At 46.8% G+C, this 19,659-nt stretch overlaps 1 protein-coding gene across 1 annotated transcript; it reads right to left on the reverse strand.

Moving 5' to 3' along the window:
• Positions 1-4,071: 4,071 nt before the first annotated feature.
• On the reverse strand, positions 4,072-19,388 carry ERAL1 (Era like 12S mitochondrial rRNA chaperone 1). Its single transcript, XM_056865350.1, has 11 exons — positions 19,298-19,388; positions 16,756-16,914; positions 15,234-15,361; positions 15,057-15,134; positions 13,771-13,817; positions 13,597-13,658; positions 13,268-13,380; positions 10,907-11,287; positions 6,809-6,958; positions 6,183-6,263; positions 4,072-4,194 (listed from the first exon to the last, which is right to left on the reverse strand). Exons 1-11 carry the CDS (start codon positions 19,359-19,361, stop codon positions 4,072-4,074), a joined length of 1,386 nt encoding a protein of 461 aa, XP_056721328.1. The 5' UTR covers positions 19,362-19,388.
• Between the last annotated feature and the right edge of the window lie 271 nt (positions 19,389-19,659).

Consider the following 19,659-nt stretch of genomic DNA (forward strand, 5'->3'; position numbering starts at 1 on the left):
AGGTCACCCAGCAGGCTTTATGTGGAGGAGCAGGGAATCAAACCTGGTTCTCCAGATTAGAGTGCGCCACATTTAACCACTACACCATGCTGGCTCACTAATAGGAACAGCAGAAGCCTTTCCTAGTTAATGCAAATTGAGTGTGCCAGGCTGGCGAGCTCAAACCTGCAGTAAATGCAATTCTATTATTTATTCATTGCCAAATTTTGAACCAAGGTCATCTGGTTAGTCGATATGACTTAAGCCTACAAACTTACTTATCTGTCTATACTTTCAGCATGAAAGAGACCTACTTTAGAGCCCGTTAACAAAACAAAAAGTCCTAGTGGGCCAGCCAGGAATACTTTTACATTTGTATAGTGCTTTACAGTATTCAAACAACTTCATATCTTGTTGCAACTTGTACCATGATCTTAAAAGAGAGACCAGTATCATTCCACCTGTATAGAAGCTGGAGAGCCATGACTTGCTCAGAGCCATGTACGCACCTCACAGCACCACCTCTGGAATGCCCTCCATGTTGAAGATCACCTGGCTTACTCTCCTTTAGATGCCAAAACATTTTTTAATCCAAACTTTTAACTAAGGGTTGGATCTTTTAAAATTGCTTGTATAGTCTGCATCTAGCCAGAAGACTGTTTTACAAACGTCATTTTAAGCTGCTAAATTATGCTTTATGCTGTTTGTGTCTTGGCATTTTATGATTTTATTGCACTGTTTTTGCCTGGTGAGCTACCTCAAATGAATACTTGAATGGGAGAACTTCTTCAGTCATGGCTACTGTATTACTTAAAAGTCTGTTGTTAAAAAATAAACACAGGTGGCTTACTAGGAGTATCTACAAAAAAGGAGTTGGTCATCTTATTTCCTGCTGTAAGCGTCATCCCAGCTTTGTTTCTTGGATACCCCCCAAACCAATGCTGATTTCATCTTCACCTCTTTCCCTTCGCACTCCCACCCCCAATGATTCAGGCAGACTGTAATCCCTCCACACACACAAGTTCAGTGCAAATTGATTTAATTAACAGCTTGTTCAGTCCTGTATACTTTAAAAATCAGCTTTATTCCACTTGAACTGCCTGTGTGATGTCATAAGGATCAGCCAATCAGTGCCGTGTAGTTATCTGCTTGTGTCTCCTCAGTACAGACTTGCAAAGATAACCGTACTGACCAAACGGAGCAAGCAGAATTCCACGACTGCTTGCCCGCTCCAATTACATACGCCTAAACAAAGTATCCTCTAATCAGATGACTGTGCAGCAGGTGCAATAATCAGCAAGGATTAAGTGGAACCACAGTGATAACTGCAAAGTATGCCCATTGCACACATTCATTCCAGCTGTGGCACAACTGGTAGAAGCATCTTGGGCACTAGTTCCCTCCCTCCCTGTGCTAGCCCCTTCAAGACTGTGATCAGAAGTGGTTTATTTATTTATTCCCACCTTCCTCCCCAACGGGGATCCAAAGTGGCTTGCATCATTCTCCTCCGTTCCATCCTCAATACATGCCTGTGAGGTAGGTCGGGCTGAGTATGTATGACTGGCCCAAGGTCACCCAGCAAGCTTCCACAGCAGAGTGGGGGGGGGGGTCAAGCATAGGTTGCACAGATCCTAGCCTAACACTAACTACTGACTAAGATATGCTCATTGGGAACATCAGGCCAGGCAGAGTTGCTGAGCGGCATGAAAAAGTGGGGCTTTGGCAAAGATATGAGAGCTGCCTTTGCTCCACTTGCCACAAGGTAGGATGCAAGAGCTCCACTTCTCAACCTAGATTAGCAGCATTTAAACTGGACTGGCAGCACACAGAGGTCTCCAATGCCAACTTGGATCTGGAGCCTTCAGCACCCTGTCAAATTAAGGGATCAGGCCACCAGTCCTCTAAGGTGTAGGCTTGCAATGGAGCTTTCCTTCAGCGTGCTGGTGAGACACCCTCCCATCACAGGTCTTGGCTGGCTTGAGCAACTGGAGAACACTGGCAGAAGGACTGCCTTGCCAGGAAGTGCCCATTTCCTGCCTTGCTAGACCACTGGGTCCAATAGGCGAACAATTCATAGTGGAAGGTATGTCTCCCACCCCCCAGATTCCAGCCTGAGTATTCCATGTGTACTGGAATATCTCCAAAATGCCGATTTTAGTCCATAGCTTTCTTTTCAGCAAAGCTGAGATCAGGCCACAGCTGAAGAACCATCTTATCTGGGCCTCGGTAATGTAGTTTTTAAAACAATTTCTGGGCACCCTTGAGTGATTGAGCCCTATTCTCTTTTTCAGCTTCCTTCTGCCTAGTTTGTTCATCTCCTGGTTAACCAATGTAGCATAGGTTTTCGTGTCAGACACACACACCCCTGCTCTGGAAGCTCACGGGGGTGACTCTGGGCCAGTGACACTCTCAGCCACACCCTACTCCAAAGCGTTCCTGAGAGGATAAAATGGAGGAGAGGAGGATGATGCAAGCTGCTTTGGGTACCCTTGGGAGTTAAGGCAGAGTACAAATGAAGTAAATAAGAAGTAAATAGAGATGAACTCAGCCACCTGGAAAATAAGAGAGGCAGGCATGAAGAGAGTGAGGCAGAACCTGGAAGCAAGATCCAGCTGATGGGGAAAGAGGCAGGGGAGGGACTACCTGAACAGCAGCCTTATTTTGTGCACAGAACACAAACACCACGGTGGGGGGGATGAGGATCCTTTGTATGATGGGAACAGGTCCAGCACTTTCAGATAGCGCTTGAGCGGTGGCTCCAGGGCAGAGAACCCTTCCTTCAGACATGCCCTTCCTTTTCACAACCCCCTAGAGTGAAATGGCATTAAAATATTCCAGAATAAACAGTAGCCACGCCACACCAACACTGCAATCAATACAAAATCATGTGGCTAAGGGACAATACTCATAGATTTAATGATGTACCAAAATTATAACTACCTATATATACTTAGTGAAAAACATCCCAAGTAACAATATACAATAATTCTACAGGCATAGAATCAAGAGTCCATATACAATCCTTGAGCTTGTTCTTCCATACGTTGTGGATATCTCTTCAATGATGCAATACCAGTAGATCAGTTAATAAAGAGTAATGAAGAGATTGTTTATATCCATTTTTTACAGATACTGAAGAGATGATTTATAACTTATCTACTGGTGCTGCATCACTGAAGAGATATCCACAACATACGGAAGAACAAGCTCAAGGATTGTATACGGACTCTTGACTCTATGCCAGAATTATTGTGAATTGTTACTTGGGATGTATTGCAGTCAGTATATATAGGTGGTTATAATTTTGGTACATCATTAAATCTATGAGTACTGACCCTTAGCCACATGCTTTTGTATTTTGGGGTTTGATAAAAAAATATTCCCCCCAGTGTGGGTGCATTCTTGCATGCTCTGGTGGAAGCCATTTGGCTCCCTCCTCCCCTTAGAGAAAGCTACGTTCATATGGAGGAAAGCGGATTCTCTTTGCTGCCTTAAAGAAAAGGTGAACGAAGGATATCCTCAAGGCAAACAAGAGCCTGCGCTCCTGAGTTCTGTTTGCTAGCACTCTCTCACAGGTGGCTTCCTCGGCTCTGTATGGCAGAAGCTGTGAAGCAGAGGCCTTTCAGGGTATATTTGGAACAGGGAAAGAGTCAAACAGGGAGCGGCAGAGCCATCGCCCTCCCTTTCGCAGAGAACCCGCTCGAGTAGCAAGGCCAAACTGGGAGGACGGAATGACCTCACTGCCTCAGCCATACAATGCCAGGGGAAGACTGAAGGAGATGCACAACAACACACATCACTTTTCCCTCCTCTTTAAGCAGGAACATACAAAACTGAGGGGCTGATGTAATTTTGGGCCTGGCTGTAGCCTAAGAGGCCCTTTTCCACATCACAACAAGGGAGGGAAAGACCAGATTTCCCTGCACCTGCTACAATCTTTGGAGGAACAGAGAAATAACCCAGAGGATGTTGCAGCACTAGGGTTCCTCTGGGCATGTGGAGGCCAGCACCGGGGGGGTGGGGGTGGAGAGGCTGACGGCAGCCCCCTCTGCACAACCAGTTCCTGCAGGAGCACCCAAAGGCCGAGAGAACTCATTTCTTCAGCTTCACGCAGAGCTTCAGGCGGACGTCGCACAGGAAAGCATTCATCAGGTCACGAACAGCTTCCTGGGAAATCGTACTGACCAGCTGGCCATGTGAGCCAATCAGCATCTTCTGCAGGGGGAAAAGGAGAGGACACATGAGCCAAGGCAGCCCCTCTTCTGCTCAGTCTCCATACTGACGTCATAACTGTTCTGTGGCCTGACATCCCCAGCTGAAAGCATGATGGTGGATCAGTTGTGGGACAGGCAAACTCCTGGCCGGCCTCCTAGCCCTGTGTACAAGAAAGAGCTCCTGGGGAGCCCCCCTGGCCTCTGCAGAGTAGGCAGAAGCAGAGACAGGGCAGGAGACCAACCTCTAGGAGGAAAAGCTGAGGGACTTGGGAATGTTAAGTCTGGAGAAGAGGCGGTTGGGGGGGACATGATTGCTCTCTTTAAGTATTTGAAGGGCTGTCACTTAGAGGAGGGCAGGGAGCTGTTCCTGTTGGCAACAAAGGACAGGACTCGCAATAATGGGTTTACATTACGGGCGGAAAGGTACCGGCTAGATATTGGGGGGGGATTTACAGTAAGAGTTGTTCAACAGTGAAATCAGCTTCCTAGGGAGGTGGTGAGCTCCCCCTTATTAGCAGCCTTTAAGCAGAGGCTGGACAAACATTCGTCAGGGATGCTCTAGGCCGATCCTGCATTAAGCAGGGGGTTGGACTAGATGGCCTTTCCAACTGTATGATTTTAGGAACACTGAAATCAATGGTGGTGGTGGAAAGTGCTGTCAAGTCACAGCTGACTTATGGCGACCCCATAGGGTTTTCAAGGCAAGAAACATTTGGAGGTGATTTTATGGCCTGCCTACGCCTGGGCTGAGAGAGTTCTGAGAGAACTGTGACTGGCCCAAGATCACCCAGCAGGCTTCATGTGGAAAAGTAGGGAATTGAACCCAGTTCTCCAGATTACTCCACTCTTAACCACTACACCATGCTGGCTCTCTTGAAATCAATAGGCAGCCAATAAAAGATGCCCAGGCTGTTCTCCAATTTACATTTTCCAGTTTAAATACCTACAGATAACTATGACCACTATGAACTGGGTGGCCCAGGCTAGCCCAGTCTTGTCAGATCTGAGAAGCTAAGCAGGGACAGACCCAGTTAGTCCATGGATGGGAGACCACCAAGCAAGTCCAGGGTTGCGAAGCACAAGTATGAAATGGCAAACCGCCTCTGTTCGTCCCTTGCCTTGAAAACCCTACGGGGGTTGCCATACGTCGGCTGTTACTTAACAGCGCGAGCGCACACACACACAAAAGCTATGACCAGTCCAGCAAACAATTCACTGACATTCAACCAGTTTTGACAACGTTCAAGACAAATGCAGTTAAAACCTTGAAGCCTCTGACATTTCCAAACACCCACAATCAAACGAAGGGCTTCCTAATTATTCAGAATTTGTCTTTAGGCTTTCAGTCCTGAATATCCCTTACACTGCTATTGTAGACTGTTTATTCAATTGATGCCCCCCAGGTTGCCCAACCCATTTTTAATTTTAAGTATGATTTGCAATTTCTAGCTATAACCACCTTGATGCTCTTAATTAAGCCAGAAGAATCTCTGACAGAAAGTTTGTGTGTGTGTGTGCGCGCGCGTGTGTTAAATGCCATCAAGCCACTTTTGACTCATGGTGACCCTATGAATCAATGTCCTCCAAAACATCCTATTTTAACTGCCTTGCTCAGGTCTTGCAATATTGAGGGCTGTGGCTTCCTTTACAGAGTCCATCCATCTCTTGTTGGGTCTTCCTCTTTTCCTGCTGCCTTCAACTTTTCCTAGCAGCTCTGGATCTGGAAACTGCTTTTCTCCAGAGCTGGTGCTTGTGGCACCTACCTTTGGGCCCAGAGATTGGACCAAAAATGCCCTTCAAGATGGCCTGGAATTTTGCTCTTAAGCTAAGGAGGCCTCAGTCTGCTTAAAAGGCTCTTGGGTCCTACTACAATATGGGGGGGGGAATGGATCTCCTTAGTCCATCCTTCAACAGCAGCTTGACATAATTTGATAACATTCAAGTATTCCTCCCACTAGGGAAAAGCACCCTTTGACCCCAAGCATTTACCAAATGGGACTCCTTCCGGACCATCAGATTCTGCACAATGACCAGCTCCCCGCTGGGTCCCTCCTCCCACATTTCCGTCTGCTGTAAGGAAAAGAGAGGGCCGAGAAGACCATGGTGAGCAGCTGCGGGACTGTACATGTAGAACAGTGGTTCCCAAACTTTTCAGGCCACCACCCCCTTGGTTCCACAAACTCAACCCCAGCGCCCCCTATCCTATAAAAAGCATTATTCAAAATAGGGTTTTGCATGACGCACTAAAGAAGCTAATAACAATAAAATTTCAAAACAGTAACAATTAATTGCACATCTAATCAAAACCAAACTAAAACTTTGTAGTTGAAATTTATTCAGCAAAACTGATGAACTTGATCCAGTGGTGCCAGCTCTTCAAAGTCTGGAAAAAAAATTCTGAGTTTCCACCAAATTTGCCAGCATGGTGCCATAGCTTGATCTATTGCAAATTAGTGAACAACACAGTTGAAGGGGCTCACCTCTAGCGCCCCCTTGTTGCCCCCTTGCCTCTCAGTACCCTCCTAGGTAATCCCCCCCAGGGGATGGTACTGCCCACTTTGGGAACCACTGGTGTAGAAAGAAGGCGCAGACCCTCTCCCGTGGTACACACACACCTGCTCCACGGTGTAGGGCACTTCCTCAGGCAAATACTCCAGCAGCTTCTCACGGATGATGTTATCACAGACCTCGTGAGGAGACTGGCTGGTCAGGACCTCGCTGTGGAACTCCCAGGGGCCGGGCTTGGCTTGCATCAGAAGGTAGCTCTGTGGGCACAGAGGATCCACACCGTGTCAGGAGGTGCCCGCCCAAAAGTGGCCTGGGTGCCCAAGACTTGTTTTCCCCCCAAGCAAGGGGAAAGGAACAGCAGGCTAGTCCAAGGTTAACCCCTTCACACCAAATTCGGCCCAGAGGCACTCGCAGCTGTGGACCTCCCTGACCTACTGCCTTCTTTGGGATCTACAGAATCATCACCATAAACATGTGCGCATGTATCTGGCTGCATACAGTATGCAATTAGCTGGTCACTTTGGGGCCAAGAAGAAGAAGAAGAGTTGGTTTTTATATGCTGACTTTCTCTACCACTTAAGGGAGAATCAAACTGGATTACAATCACCTTCCCTTCCCCTCCCCACAACAGACACCTTGTGAGGTCGGTGGGGCTGAGGCAGCTCTAACAGCTGTGACTAGCCCAAGGTCACCCAGCTGGCTTCGTGTGTAGGAGTGGGGAAACCAACCCGGTTCACCAGATTAGAGTCCGCCGCTCATGTGCAGGAGTGGCAGGGAATCAATCCCGGTTCTCCAGATCAGAGTCCACCGCTTTTAACCACTATACCACGCTGGCTCTCCAAGTAGAAATTTTTTTGGGTGCCTGTCACTAACTGGCCCAAAGGGAGCCCCTGCCCTTTGCCAGGTTCACACTGTACCAGGGAACTTTTTTTTTGCAGTCAAGTCACAGCTGACTTATGAAGACCCCGTGGGGTTTTCAAGCCAAGACATGTTAGAGGTGATTTGCCGTTGCCTGCCTCCGCGTCACGACCCTGGTATTCCTTGGAGGTCTCCCATCCAATTACTTGCCAGGGCCGAGGCTGAGAGCGTGTGACTGGTCCCAGGTCACTCAGGAAGCTTCCATGGCTGAGTGGGGATCCAGACCTGGGTTTCCCAGATCCTAGTCTGACACCTTAACCACTACACCATGCTGGCTCTTACCAGGGAACTTAAGCTTAGTTAAATAGACCTGGTTAGTGTACAGTGATAAGGTTCTAACTGAGGGGGCAGATGTGAAGCAGGCAGTAGCAATGGCCATAAGAACATAAGAAAGGCCCTGCTGGATCAGATCAAGGTCCATCAAGTCCAGCAGTCTGTTCACACCACGGCCAACCACGTGCCTCTAGGAAGCCCCCAAACAAGATGACTGCAGCAGCACCATCCTGCCTGTGTTTCACAGCACCTAATATATTCGGCATGCTCCTCTGATCCTGGAAAAAATCGGTATGCATCATGACTAGTATCATTTTGACTAGTAGCCACGGATAGCCCTCGCCTCCATGAATATATCCACTTCCCCCTTAAAGACTTCCAGTTGGCAGCCATCACCACATCCTGGGGCAGGGAGTTCCAAAATTTAACTCTGTGTTATGTGAAGAAACACTTCCTTTATCTGCTTTGAATCTCTCACCCTCCAGCTTCAGTAGATGACCCCACTTCCTGGTATTATGAGAGAGGGAGAAAAGCTTCTCTGTCCACTCTCTCCATACCATGCATAATTTTATAGACCTCTATCATGTCTCCCCTGAACTGCCTTCTTTCCAAGCTAAACAGCCCTAAGCATTTTAACCACTCCTCATAAGGCAGTTGCTCTAGCCCCCTGATCATTTTGGTTGCTCTTTTCTGCACCTTCTCAAGCTCAGCAATATCTTTTTAAGGTGTGGTGACCAGAAATGTACACAGAGCGAGGGTGGACAAGTTTTGGTTAGCCACTTCTTAGTGACAACTTGCACCAAAGTTAGGGTTGTCTGAAAACAAATAAAACCTGTGTCTTTGTCTTGATTGCTTCAAAAGCGTTAAACATTTGATTTTAAATGAGATGGGCAGGAAAACTTGGCGAGCACCTTAAGGATCTATTCCTGAAGGAAAATCACCTAAGGAGGTGGGCTCTGATCTGGAGAACCAGGTTCGATTTCCCACTCCTCCACATGAAGCCTGTTGGGGGACCTTGGGCTAGTCACAGTTCTCTTAGAGCTCTCTCAGCCCCACCTACCTCACAAGGTGGCTGTTGTGGGGAGGGGAAGGGAAGGTGATTGTCAGCCGGTTTGATTCTTCCGTAAGTGGGAGAGAAAGTTGGCATATAAAAACCAACTCTGCTTCTTCTTCTTCTAAGCCAGCCACTTACTGGCAGTATGGTCTGAGGGATCTCGGGTAAGGGGGGGGGGAATCATCCAAGGTGGGCTTCCGTACCACCACACCCAATTGTTCGGACACAGGCTGCTTCTTGCCTCCTAAAAGGGGGAGGGCACACTCATTCCATACAGGAGGTGGCCCAGACTGTCTCCCCTCCTCTCATTTTTAAATGTGCACCTTCCATGTACAGTGGCCACCAGCAGTCAAATTCCACAGGGACCATCTTGCTGGATCATCTAACCAAAGATTCTGCTTCCAATCTTGTGGAATGGCCAGCCACGAGGAAGCCAGGAAGACTCCTGCACTTACATCATTCTGCAGACCGGCTAAAATAGAATGCTTCAGGAAATCATTTTTACAAAGGGAATGGGGCTGTAGTATAACAGAATGGATCTTCTGTATAAAAGGAATAGGACTGTATCCTGCTCTTACTGCATTGTCTTATACTTTTGTCATTCTACTTTCATGGTTGTTTATGATGTATCATGAGCACATGAAGCTGCCTTACACTGAAGCTGCCTTATACTAAGACAGCCCTTGGTCCATCAAAATCAGAATTGTCTACTCAGACTGGCAGCGGCTCTCCAGGGTCTCAGGCAGAGGTCTTTCATAAGAACATAAGAAAGGCCCTGCTGGATCAGACCAAGGCCCATCAAGTCCAGCAGTCTGTTCACACAGTGGCCAACCAGGTGCCTTTAGGAAGCCACAAACAAGACGAGTGCAGCAGCACCATCCTGCCTGTGTTCCACCGCACCCAAAATAGTAGGCATGCTCCTCTGATACTAGAGAGAATAGGTATGCAGCATGACCAGTATCCATTCTAACTAATAACCATGAATACCCCTCTCCTCCATGAATATGTCCACTCCCCTCTTAAAGCCCTCCAAGCTGGCAGCCATCACCACATCCTAGGGCAGCGAGTTCCACAATTTAATTATGCGTTGTGTGAAGAAATATTTCCTTTTATCTGTTTTTAATCTCTCGCTCTCCAGCTTTAGCAGATGACCCCGTGTTCTAGTATTATGGGAGAGGGAGAAAAACTTCTCCCTGTCCACTCTCTCCAAACCATGCATAATTTTATAGACCTACTTTTATATCACCTACTTGCCTAGTCCCTTGAACTGGAGATGCCAGTGATGGAACCTGGGACCTTCTGCATGCCAAGCAGATGCTCTACAAACTGAGCCACAGCCCCTCCCCATTCTGATACCTTTTCTGTTTGCATTGTTTTTCTAACTTCTGTCATCCTAATCTTGTTGCATTGTTTATAAGGTGTCTGGTATTGTCGGATTACATTGTTCTATGCCATGCGATCTGCCTTGAGCCTCAGTGAGAAAAGTGGGCTATAAATACAGTAAATAAACAAGCAAAGCATGAGAGGAGATTGCCTCACCCTGTCAATTCTCTCCAGCATCTGGAATTCAGAGCTGCCTGGCTTCTGTGCCCAGAGGTTCCGGCAAGCTATGATGGTAACCATCACTGCCTAACCTTGAAGAATGCATCTAATTGTTTTTGAAAAGCTCTCTAGGCAACACACTATATTCATTAGTTTCACTTTGTGAAGAAGAAGAATGCCAGATGCATTTGAACCTACCGCCAATCAGCTTTTCTGGGCGATGCTAAACGTCCGCACACCCCGCACGATTCATAAACCTTTCTCATACTATCAGCTGAACTACAAAGTCCCCTTCTCCTGGTCATGCTTACAGGACTCCACTTGGAATCAGACCATTTAAAAGTCACACCCTTGGAGTGGCTGAGTCATTATCCCGGGCAGGCTGCTAAAGCTTACTTAAGCAAGGCTACCAACTTGCCTTCAGCGTATCCACCTCCTCTCTGTTAATGGCAGCCAGCATGAAGATGTCCTGAAAGTGGGGCCAACCTTTCTTGGATTTCTTCTTTTGTTTCCCCAGGCTCCTTCTCGCAGGTCCACCTTCTTCCATAATGCCGTTGGCTCTGGTGTCTGAATCTGAACCCGCCTGGGGGCTGCTCTGTTCTGCAGGCAACCCAGACTTTTCAGTTGTAACCTCAGAAGCCACAGAAGCCTGGGTGCTCTCATGGGAGTTGCCTATAGTGGGGGTTCTGGAGGACACCCTTGACAAAGATGTGACTTGAACCTTCTCCCCACCGACAACTCCCTCAGTGAGTTCCACTACCAGGTCTAGAAGAAGATGTTTCTTCTTCAGCAAATCCACCTGAAACACGGAAGCAGAGGGGAATTAGGGTCAGCACGGAGCAGGGTCAAATGCAGCAGTTCTCCAGCCTGCCCATTAACATGATCAGCAAAACCGGGGTCAGGTCATATTGCTGTTATGGCTCCTCCATAACGTGGCTGTGGAGGTTTCTCTACCCGCTTTGCAAAAATCCACAATAAATTTTGTGCAAACTTTTTCAATCAATATAACACATTTAAAAGAGCAATATTTTAACTGGCTTTTTTAACTTTTGATGTCCTGTGAATTTAGGCAGATCATGAGAGGGGAGGACAGGAAGGATTACATCAGTGCTCAGCTCTCATGGCCCTTCCTTACATGCCATGGCTAATACCGATTGCCACTTCAGGATCAGGAAAGAATTTTCCTCCAGGCCAGATTGGCCAGGGACCCTGGAGAGGTTTTTTGCCTTCCTCTGGGCATGGAGCAGGGGGTCACTAGGGGTGTGTGGGGGTAGGTAGTTATGAATTTTCTGCATTGTGCAGGGGGTTAGGGTAGATGACCCAGGAAGTCCCTTCCAACTCTATGTTTCTATGATTTTGTGATTCTACCTTTGGAATTTTTTGTATTTGTATATTTTCATATTGGGCTTGGCCAGATAGGATTCTGGATTGTTTACTGCATGGTTCTGGCCATGCTGGGATTTTCTTGCTGTTATACTTTTACCCTGTTGGATTCTCATCAGTTAAGCTGCTATTACTTCATGCTAGTCTGTCTTGCTTTTATTTACTGCTGCTGAGGTTGGGTTGTTTATTATATTTGGTTGGTTATTTTTACCAGTTGATTTCCTATGTTGTTTTGATATGTAAGCTGCCTCTGGCAACTTTATTCTGGAGAGGCAGCAGAGTAATACATTAAAACAAAAAAGCACACAATTGACACCTTAAAACTGGCATTTACAGCTAAGATGAACATCAGGTAGTGGTTGTATTCTAGATGTAGGATGAGTTATGCTAGGCTTCATACTGAATGGACACAGAAGGTGGACAGGCTGTTATTGCAAAGGATGTATCCAGGCTTTCTCAATCCCTCTCCACAGACTTATTTGATGTATTAATTTCTCCAGGAAGGCTTTATGCTACTTTCATTTGTACCACAACTGAACCTTGGGCTGTTCCATGGATTTCTAAATACGGGAGAGAACTGCAAGTACCAGGAAAATGACCAGAAATATATGCCGCGGTTTTAAATAATATGCAAAAATGTCCGGCAGCACAATCCTAGGATAAGGTATTGTATTAATTGAGAAAGTATTCATTTGTTGATCAACCCTGGCCACTGAATTCCACCACTGCCTTGTGCAGGCATGATACTGTCACCAGACAGTCTTCTATATTTCTGATAAAGTGGGCTCTCGCCTAGGAAAGCCTCTGCTACAATAAATCTCTTAAGATGTCCAGGTGTTTGTTTTCTGCTGCAGGAGATTTATGTGGCCACCCCATTTGAGTTGGTCAAAAGGGAGGTGAAGAAGTCTGCCAGAAAAGATGGAATTTCAGTGGGGCAAGGTGCCACTTAAGGAATGTACCCTTGAATTGTCTCCTAACACTGGAAGAGACTGTATGATATAAGATGGGACCGTTTCTATCCTATGGTCTTCACATGAAACCCACCCCCACCTTGAAGCGTGGGCTTGATGCAGAGCAGCTTACAAATAGAATCATAGAGTTGGAAGGGGCCATACAGGCCATCTCATTCAACCCCCTGCTCAATGCAGGATCAGCCTATAAGAATCCCTGACAAGTGTTCGTCCAGCCGCTGCTTGAAGACTGCCAACGAGGGGAGTTCAGGTAAGCCACGGCTCTGCTACTCCAACAGGTGAGTATGTGACACTGCTGATCACGCAATGATCCGAAAACCATCTCCACTCTCAATTAAGAACGGAAGAACCAGAGATTGTTAGAGCTTGCACTCCAGAAGACATTCAGAGGGCAAAAACCCAGGCGGTCTCAGCTCTCTACTTACCTTGTTCAAGACAAGGATGCTGGGAACCCGCGAGAACTTTGAGAGGCACCTGTACACCTGAGGATGGAGCTGATTCCGGGTATAGTGATCTGCCACGTCCACAAGCACCAGCACTGCAAAACAGAGAGGTCACACATGTTCGGCTAGGGACAACCTCTGGATCCTCAGCTGCGCAGAAAAGAGCCGCAGGCAGAGCAGCAGCTCAAAGAAACGCTGCCCGTACAGGCGGAACACACAGCTCACCCACCCGCCTCACCCTAAAGCCAGGATGCTGCAGACATGCAACGGATGGGGAGAGGAAGAAATGGAAAAGGCAAGGCCCCCCCCACCTAAGTCTGCACTCTTCATGCTCGTCCAAGGGTCCACCAGGAGAGATTTTTCCAAGTTGTGCCTGAAGAAGATGATGCAAGGACACTGTAACACTCCCCGCTTTCGTTTCTAGTCTGCCTCCCCCCCCCTCCACCCCGCAACACAGCCACGCTTCTCCTCAGATAGAATATTACTTTTTGGCTTTGGCTGGAGCGATGAGTCCGGGAGTATCCAAGAGAACCTAGGAGAGAAAAGGAAGACACCCCAATGAAAATCTGAAAACCAGACTGAAACCTGAAGAAGTAAGCAGTTTGAAAGAAGGTACCGGTAGGTGTGAAGAATTCATAAGCAAAATTTACTATGGTATTTATTTATTACGAACTTATGGGGGGGGGGACAGGAACCTGCTATAAGAGCTAGTGTGACCTGTGATAACGTTTCTTCTGCTTGGAGTACACAAAATATGAATGGAGAAGTGTTACTGGTTATCTGTCAACATAATTCCAGTGGAACAGCTGTGTTAGTCTACTGAAGCAAAACAAAGTAGGAGTCCAGTGGTCCCTTAAATACTGGTGGTAGTGGAAAGAGCCGTCAAGTCACAGCTGACTTATGGTGACCCCCATAGGGTTTTCAAGGCAAGAGATGTTCAGAAGTTGTTTGCCGTAGCCTGTCCCGCATAGGCTGAGAGAGTTCTGAGAGAACTGTGACTACCAGTGACTGGCCCAAGGTCACCCGGCAGGCTTCATGTGGAGAAGTGGGGAGTCAAACCCAGTTCTCTGGATTAGAGTCCGCCGCTCTTAACTTCTACACCACATGAAGCTGCCTTCTACTGAATCAGACCCTGGGTCCATTGAAGTCAGTATTGTCTACTCAGACCGGCAACGGTCTCCAGGGTCTCAAGAAGAGGTCTTTCACATCACCTACTTGCTTAGTCGCTTTAACAGGAGATGCCAAGCAGATGCTCTACCACGGAGCCAAGGCCCCTCCCCAACAGAGACACCACTCTGTCTCTTTTAAAGACGAACAACATTTATTTATTACAGTATGATTTTGTGAGACAGAGCTCACTTGTATCTGTAGAAGTGAGCTCGGTCTCACAAAAGATCATTCTGGAATACACGCTGGTAGTCTTTTAAGTGCTGCTGGACTTGTTTTGTTTAGGACTGTTTTGTGTATGAGAGCCACTTCTGCTGCCATCCTTTAGGAAAGCGAAAGGGTGTCTCATGGATGCATGGCAACACAAAAAAGAGTGCAAATCTGTGTGTGAAGAATCTGCAAACGGCTGCTAGCCAAAAAAGCTAGGCATGGGACTACCATGCTCAGAGACAATCACCCAATTGCCAGATGCTCACAAACCAACAAGGAAAGGCTGCCTCTATTATTGCCTCACTGGAAGCTTCCCAGGAGAGCCCAACTCCTGGGAAGCTCCTCTAGCCAATCTATGGCCAGCGCGCTTTGGTAAATTCTGATCAATACCCACCAACTGAGTATCCTCCTTTGTGATGACAGCCTGGGCACTACACCTTGTTGTGTGCACCTTCTTCGACACCGGCAAGACCTGCGTGCAGACACACACAAACCAACAGCTGAAATCTTGAAGTCTCCTCGAGACATACTCACCCGCAACTTTAGGAAATAACGGACTCTGAAATGTTACCTTCCGGCCCAAGAGCTGATTTGAGAGGGTTGATTTCCCAGCATTCGGAGCTCCAATGATGGCAACTCTCAAGACTTTGGGATTCTCAGGTTGATCTGGCTGGTACCCCAGCAAATTATCTTGCTCAGCTGCAGAGAGGACACACAAGCTCTAGCATGATCTCAGGCCTGGCATATATGAATAGGCACTTCACATTAAGAGGTCCTTCCTATCCAAGCAAAATGCATTCAATAAATAATTGAAGGCTCCAATGAGCCAGAAGCACATTCAGGATGAACTGCGATACCACTGCATTTCTGCATGAGTCACTGGTCTGGCCTTCCCTCTTTCCCATCCACCTCTGCCAAGGAACAGAAAATCTGGCATCAGATGTGACTGGAGCATTCTCTCACTCCCAGCGGGAAGAGATGCAACAGAATTTCCTGGCCTGAGGGGAGGTTTCCTGTTGCATCCATTCATTTTGGATTTACATAAAGCCATCGCTAAACATGACACTTTCACAGAGAAGAAAATGACATGCTTCCACTTGAAAGAGCTTGCGACCTAAAACTGATGATAAGGATGGAAAGTGAGGGGGAAGAACATGGAGACTGGAACAAACAGGAAGAATACACGTTTGTTTTGGGGGCGAGCATCACTGTTTCTCCAACTACAAGGAACACCCAGAACAGGGTCTCACGCAGAAGCAGAGTGGAGAAGCTCCTCTGGGTAATGTTTACTCTTGTCTACTCCAACTGTAAACGGAAAGTTCTGCAGTGTTAAGAATTGTTTGGGGTACCCCCCCTTTCCTGTTATCACTGGGGGGAAAAGCAACGCAAGAGCATGGGATTTTTTTAAAGAGCACCCCTTCTTGCCCAAGTTACAATTGCCGGAGCAGGGACCACTCAAAACACTTTCCTTTGGTGCCTCCCTAGAAAGCAGAACTCAGGCATATCTCTACCTTTCCCGCCCCCCCAAGAGGTCTGTGGGAAAGAAACAAATTTTCTGAACATCAGAAAGAGCGCTAAGAAAATGCTATTTTGTAAAACAATATGAAACCCAGAAAAGAGTTCTTGTATTCCAAATAAAATCCACCCATGTATTCCAAATAAAATTCACCCATCACTAAGGTATAGGGAGTAGAAATACTGCACAGAGGCAAGGCAAGTGCTCCTAGAAGATCACACTACAGAATGGTATGATGCTACACAGTAGAGCTGCCGCCGCCGCTACTGCTCTCCCCTCCACCGTTAAAATTAAGTGGGTCTTTCCCCATGTATAAACTGCTCTGAGTTAATTTTTGAGGAGGGTTTCAAAGTTATCTCTGAATGAAATCAGGGGAGAAGAGAGATTGCTGAAGCCTTACATTTTAATTTTGTGCGAATTCAGAAAGACCACCCCCTTTCACAATTTCCTTCCCTGAAACTGCGACAAGCACTTGCTAAGGGCCCTCTACTCTTAGAAGCAGTTGCAAGCTGCCTGTCACATTCCCCATGGGCCTGTGCTCGAGTAACTATTTTCCCAAACAGCTGATTCGCCTCACCTTGAAAAGCGTTCAATGGAGGAGGATGCTGGCCCACCAAACATTTTGCTTCCTCTTTAGCAATCCCAAGGATGTGTTCCAGGGCAGAGTTTCCATAGAAACAAGCAGGGAGAACCCTAACCTGCTGGGTTCTGTTCTTCAGGAAACGGATGCTCACACCTGAGCCAAAAGAGAGAAAAACAACCGCGTCTGAAGAATTCCCGCAAGGCAGATCAACACACTACAGGAAAACCTCAGCTTGACAGGTGCACTTATAATCAAAGATCTCCACTGTGCATGCAGAGGTGAAGCCTCCAAGACCAATCTGCTGAACTAATGAGATGACAGGCTATGATGACAAACATTCCAACTTCTCAGAGAACAAAGAACCTTTGAGGTCCAGCTTGTGTGAGAAAAGGGAAAGTTTTATGAGGATTCAAGCCAAGAAGCATTCAAAACAAGGTTGGGCAGCCTCAAAACTATGAAGAACTCTGAATCTCCAGAGGCAGGGATACAAACAGGTGGGGTGCCTTTAACATAGGCACAGAAAGGGGATTCTGTCCAGTTAAGTTTTTGTCATCAGCCAAGCTGAGGTCCACCTTCACAATGGCAGAGCTAAGCTCTGAGCACATATGAAGTTGCCTTATACTGAATCAGACCCTTGGTCCATCAAAGTCAGTATTGACTACTCAGACCAGGGTCTCAGGCAGAGGTCTTTCACATCACCTACTTGCCTGGTCCCTTTAACTGGAGATGCCTGGAACTGAACCTGGGACCTTCTGCATGCCAAGCAGAAGCTCTACCACTGAGCCACAGCCCCTCCCCTCTGCACACCCCCCCCCCACCTTTTAAAGCACCTTTTCCCTGCTGGGGTGTGCTGTAGCATTATCCTCCATAATTTGTAGAATCCTTTTTTCAAAGCCCATCTCAGCAAATCAGGCACACTTGCTCCCACTGTCACTTCTGAGACTATGAGTGGGAGGGCAAGCAATTAGGTCAGAAGCCCATCCGTTGTCTGAGCCAAGACCTTTCCAAGAACACCCTTTAAAGATCTATTTACTTCCTCTACAAAAATGTTTTCAAGGCATTTTACAAATGGAAGACTAAACATTAAAATACACAATATCCTAAGAGACAGTTTATAACATATTGCCAAAAAATGGCATTAAAAGAAAGTTCACATTAAAAAAATACAAAAATCTGCATAAAATGCAGCATCACACAGAATACATTTTAAAACCAATCTTATAGAATATTAAGGGAAGCAGAAAACCAGTTAAGACCACCACAATATTAAAAAAACACCTAAAAGGGGACACATGCCCAGTACTATTCTGCTCATATCAGCAACAATATTAATATTGTTAAATCTTTTTTTAAAATACTGTTTTTAAATAGTGTTAAATCTTTTTTTTTTGCCATCAAGTCACAGCTGATTTATGGCAACTCTGTAGGGATTTAAAGGCAAGAGTTATTCAGAGGTGGTTTGCCATTGCCTGCCTCCATGTCATGACTCTGGTATTCCTCGGAGGTCTCCCATCCAAATGCTTGCCAGGGTCGAGGCCATTTAAGCATGAGAGGTTTTGCCTTGGATTTGCTGCTCTATAAATGCACATTTTCCCCATCTGAATTCTCAAAACTCTACATACGGTAGTAGCTTATTTCTTAGTTTTAAGAATTTGGATGGGGGAAATGAGCATATAGAGAGCAGCAAATCCAAGGCAAAACCTCCCGTGCATAAATGGCCTGAAAGTGTGTGTGACTGGCCCGAGGTCACCCAACAAGCTTCCCTGGCACGAGTGGGGATTTGAATCGGGGTTTCCCAGATCCTAGTCTGACACCTTCACCACACGGCTCTTGTTAAATCATTGTGTGTGTGTGTTAAGTGCTGTCGTTTCCAACTCATGGCGACCCTATGAATCAATGTCCTCCAAAGTGTCCTATCCTTAACAGCCTTGCTCAGATCTTGCAAATTGAGGACCGTGGGTTCCTTTATTGAGTCAATCCATCTCTTGTTGGGTCTTCCTCTTTTCCTGCTGCCCTCAACTTTTCCTAGCATGACTGTCTTTTCCAGTGACTCTTGTCGTCTCATAATGTGACCAAAACACGACAGCCTCAGTTTAGTCATTTTAGCTTCTAGGGTCAGTTGAGGCTTGATTTGATCTAAAACCCACTGATTTGTTTTTTTTGGCGGTCCAGGGTATCCGTAACACTCTCCTCCAACACCACATTTCAAAGGAATCTATTTTCTTCCTATCAGCTTTCTCCATTGTCCAACTTTTACACCCATACATAGTAATAGGGAATACGGGGCATCATCACGTTAAATTATTACATGAGCTTTTCTGGGCGGCGTGTGGAAAAAAAAGGAACATCGTTACTTTAAAACAAATACATAAAATAAAATCAGAGGTCTCGTGGCATCTTGTAGCCGAGAGTTCCACAAGCTAAGCCACACATCACGCGACCAACGAAGACTCGTCGTAGGGTGGACCTTCCCAATTACGCCGGCCTAGCGAAGAAACGACCGCACCCAAACCCGGCCACGGCCCGAAGAAGTCACCTGAGACGGAGCCGCGAAGCACTCGCCAAGCCCGACCGCCGACCAGCCCCAAGGCGGCCGCCATGGCAACCACCGCCGACGCTCAGAGGCCTCCACACGCCCCGTGAGCCGCCATTTTGGGCTCTCTTTCCTCGCGCAAGGGATTGTGGGGGGGGGGGAAATAAGGGAACGGCGTCTCCCATTGGCTAGCGGAGATCATGGAGCTGTATGGGAGTCGCGCGCGGGGCATTATGGGCACTGCCACAAAGCCGCAGCTGTCCGGAAAGTAGGCAGAGAGCCTTTTCAATGCAAAGAGAACCAGCCTTAAAACAATTTATTATTATTATTATTATTGTTATTATTATTATTATTATTATTATTAT

Source organism: Euleptes europaea, chromosome 19 (genome assembly GCF_029931775.1).
Source record: "Euleptes europaea isolate rEulEur1 chromosome 19, rEulEur1.hap1, whole genome shotgun sequence".
NCBI classification, from domain to species: domain Eukaryota; kingdom Metazoa; phylum Chordata; class Lepidosauria; order Squamata; family Sphaerodactylidae; genus Euleptes; species Euleptes europaea.